We start from the raw sequence: 4,397 nt of genomic DNA, 5'->3' as shown, positions 1-4,397 counted from the left end.
AAAAATTAATACAAATTATTAGAGGATACATGTAAAAAGAACTCCCATGTGAAAGATCAAATATAGTAAGTACTCTTTATTAAAAAAAAAATTAAAAAAAACTTCATATTTGATTATATATATATTTTTTAAATGTGACCGACTAAGACCAGAGAATACATTATAAACATAATTAGATTAAAATGTACTAGTAATAAACATTTCACCAATAATTGAGAGTTTTATTCATTACAAAACTCGATACGAAAACAATTAATCAAGCTAACATCATATTGTCAAACCGAACAAAACGTAATACCAACCCGACCCAAATCTGAAGAATAAAAAAAAAAAGATAACAAATAACTTTTGAACTTTTATATATTTATAAATATAAAAATCTAAGTATCCTACTAAATATATAAATATATATGCCACGTGTATTATAAACTTAAAAGAAAGCCATTTTAGTAATCATTTTACTTGCTTGAGGAAGAAATTTCTACAAATAAAATGTATTCTCATATTGCAATTTTCATCTTCAACCATCTCTCCCTATTTCTTTCTTTCTCTCTCTTTATCTCTATCTTTCGCCATGGCCGTGGATATTATCTGCATAGAGGAGAACACAAGCCCTCGACTATCCTTCTCTTATGACATTAATAATCAAGAAACCAAATTCCATGAATCTTCTAAACCATACAACAACACCAACACCAACAACTCCGACTTCAATTTCCCAGAAGTCACCGGAGAAGACCTATCTCCAGCCGACGAACTCTTCTTCCAAGGACGAATCAAACCCTTAATACAAATCAGCCACAATTTCACCACAACCCATCACAAAAACCCTAAATCAGACACACTTAAAAATCTCATGGAAGAAAGTCCCAACAGAGTTGACTCTTCACCAGTTAAACCGCCATTGAAGTTCCTTTGGACCGGTGTTAGAAGAAGCAGCAGCCTCCATTGTGAAAATACCAACAAGAAAACATCATCATTTTGGTCATTGTCTCTCCTTTCAAGAAGCAAGTCAACCGGGTCGGTTTCGAATTCAAAACAGAAGAACACTCATTCGCCAAAACCGGGAAGGAGGAATCAATCTTCATCTTCTTCGAGCTTTAGTATGTATAGTTTCAATCAGAAATCTCCTCCAAAGAAGAAGGACTACGGAAATGGAGTTCGGGTCAACCCGGTTCTTAATTTACCTCCTAATCCTTCAAAGGGGAGTCTTAGTTTTTGTTCTTTGTTTGGAAGCACCATTAATGGAAAGTACATCAAGAACAAAAAGTGAAAATATTATTGTAATAATAAATATGGAGATTGTTCTTCACATTCAATCTTCATCATAAACAAATATATATACTTTATCCAAATATTCTACCTTATGGATAACAACTTGAAATAATTTTGTTGATGCTCAAACCACCTCAATAATGTATATTTTTATATTTTCACTTAATAATTTTATTTTAATTTTTTAAATAAGATTAATAATTTTATTTTATGTATATAATCTATAAATAATTATTAAAATCAATTTTAATTGACAATAAAATATTTTTATACAAAAATTTTATTTTAAAATTAAATATTTTAATATAATACATTTATTTAGAATAACTACTAAAGTATTTAATAAATAAATACACTAAAACATTAAGTAATAAAAATTATTTTAAAATAATAATTTTATTTTAATTTTAATATTATATAAACTTATTTTAATAAATAAGAAAAACAAGAATTATATATATTTTCAATAATATTGTATTATAAATAGAATTATATATATAAATTAAAATTATTAATATTAATATTATAAAAAATATTTATTAATTATATTAAAAAAATCAAAATTTATTAAAATATATAATATTTCCTTAATATTATAAATAAATAAATAAAAATATATTTTAAATAATACTACATTATAAATAGATTTATATATATATTAAAATGGTTATTCTTATTTTAAAAATTATAATATTTTGTTCTAAAATATAATTACTTAAGTGGTTGTTTTGTATTCATTTAGTTATTTAAATAAAAATGTATTATATATATATATTAAAACTTTTAATTTTGTTTAAAAATATTTTATTCTAAATTATCTTGATTTTTATAGTTATAAATAAATATATATATATATATATGTATATTAAAATTATTAAAACAATTATAATTTTATAATTTATTAATTTAAATAAAATTAATAAGTGAAAATATAAAATATATTATAAACATGTAAAATTCAAAAAAAAAAAAAGATGAATTATTGTAGTGGGTTGTTTATGAAACTGTTTTTCTTACAAATTAATATGAATAAGTATAATATTTTTGATAAATAAGTATATTGATTGGGTTTGTCAAACTATTCATTAACTAACCTATTTTTATTTACTACTTTATTTCAACCTAGACCTAGAGAGATTAACTAACCTATTTTTGTTTACTACTTTATTTCAACCTAGACCTAGAGAGATATCTATCTTTGTTTACATCATCATTTTCAATTTATAGGTATTTGATCGCACCTATTATCTAATTAAATACTTATAATTAAATACTTATAATTAAATACTTATAAAAATACACAAAATTTTAATAAATAATTTTAAAATTAATAATATTAAAATGTTACCTTACTTGTCAACATATTTATAATTTTATTTTAGGTATATAATTTATTAATAATTATTAAAATAAAATATAATTGAAAATAAAATATTTTTAAACAAAAAATTCATTTTAAAATTAAATATTTTAATACAATACATTTATTTAGAATATCAACTCAAGTATTTAATAAATAAATACACTAAAACATTAAGTAATAAAAAGTATTTTAATTTTAATATTATATAAACTTATTTAACAAAAAAGAAAAAGAAGAATTGTATATATAAATTAAAATTATTAATATTATAAAAAATATTTATTAATTATATTAAAATCAAAATTTAGTAAAATATATAATATTTTTTTAATATTATAAATAAATAAGAAAATATATATTTTAAATAATACTATATTATAAATATATTTATATATATTAAAATGGTTAATCTTATGTAAAAAATTCATAATACTTTATTCTAAAATATAATTATGAAGGGGTGGTTTTTGTATTTATTTAATTATTTTAAATAAAATGTATTATATAAGTATATATTAAAATTTTTAATTTTGTTTAAAAATAAAGATTTTGTTAAAAGTATTTTATCCTAAATTATTTTGATTTTTATAGTTATAAATAAATTATATATATATATAGATTAAAATTATTAATTTTATAATTTATTGTTTTAAATAAAATTATTAAGTGAAAATATAAAATATATTATGAACAGGTAAAATTCGTCCAAAAAAAAGATGAATTATTGTAGTGGGTTGTTTATGAAAACTGTTTATTTTACTATTTGATATGAATAAATATAATATTTTTGATAAATCAGTATATTTGAATAAGGATGACAAAGTATCTATTACCAAATCTATTTTTATTTACTACCAACCTAGATCTAAAGGGTATTTTTATTTCTATCATCTTTCTCGTGTATTTTATTAAATACTTATAAAATTGCATAAGTTAAAGAAAAAAGAAACATATTTTTTTTTTAAAATGTTACAAACAAAAAAAAGAGTATTTACCTATGTATTTATATTTATGTTAAAGATGTTGAAAAAGATAGCAATTAAAAAAAAAGATTAGAATTAAGTCTAGAAAAGTTAAAGATAAAATATGAGAAAGTGATACGAGAAAAATAATATTTTATTATTAAGAAAAATTAAAAATTAAAAGTAATGAAAAGAAAAATATTAAATTTGTAAATATTAAAAATTAGAGTTTGAATGGAGTCTAAATAAACAATAAATAAATAAATAAATTATGTATATCAATAGACTTAATCCATCTTGAAAAATAAATAATTTTTTTATGATAAAAATATGACATGACTCCTTATTTTTTATTTTAACTCATCATTTGCTTCACTAATTCATAGAAAATTGAACAAAATATACTTAATTTATCCATTTGTTAAATTTATAATTTTTCTAATATTTATTAAGTTAACATTTTTTTTTTAAATAAAGAAGAACTAGTATGACACCCCACAACTATACTTCACGTTTAATTTTCCCCTTAAATTCACCTTTAAATTTACTCAACTCAAATTTTTTGGTTCCGTCATTGTTTATGATAATGTTTGTAATGATGTGACATTTAGAATGTCACTTAAGATTTAATAAAAAAAATTTTTAATATTAATATAACCGGTATTGAATTTGAGTTTCGCACACACCTTTCATCCATGGCCTTATATATTGATCGAGTACCTTGTTCCCTCTCATGCCCGACCCCAAACAACAATACCCACATTTATCGGTACCCATTATACCCACGGGTATTGGGT

The 4,397-nt window shown here is 20.5% G+C and overlaps 1 protein-coding gene across 1 annotated transcript; it reads left to right on the top strand.

Moving 5' to 3' along the window:
• Window positions 1-574: 574 nt before the first annotated feature.
• Window positions 575-1,273, top strand: LOC124930052. Its single transcript, XM_047470420.1, has one exon. The coding sequence runs from the start codon at window positions 575-577 to the stop codon at window positions 1,271-1,273; it is 699 nt and encodes a 232-aa protein (XP_047326376.1).
• The last annotated feature ends 3,124 nt before the right edge of the window (window positions 1,274-4,397 follow it).

This window comes from Impatiens glandulifera, chromosome 3 (assembly GCF_907164915.1).
Source record: "Impatiens glandulifera chromosome 3, dImpGla2.1, whole genome shotgun sequence".
Classification (NCBI taxonomy): domain Eukaryota; kingdom Viridiplantae; phylum Streptophyta; class Magnoliopsida; order Ericales; family Balsaminaceae; genus Impatiens; species Impatiens glandulifera.
Note: the sequence above shows the minus strand (reverse complement) of the source record. Positions and strands in the feature narration are given on the sequence as shown.

Bases quoted from the DNA above. Each gene is read 5' to 3' on its own strand.
- LOC124930052 (XM_047470420.1), top strand. From the start codon at position 575: ATGGCCGTGGATATTATCTGCATAGAGGAGAACACAAGCCCTCGACTA.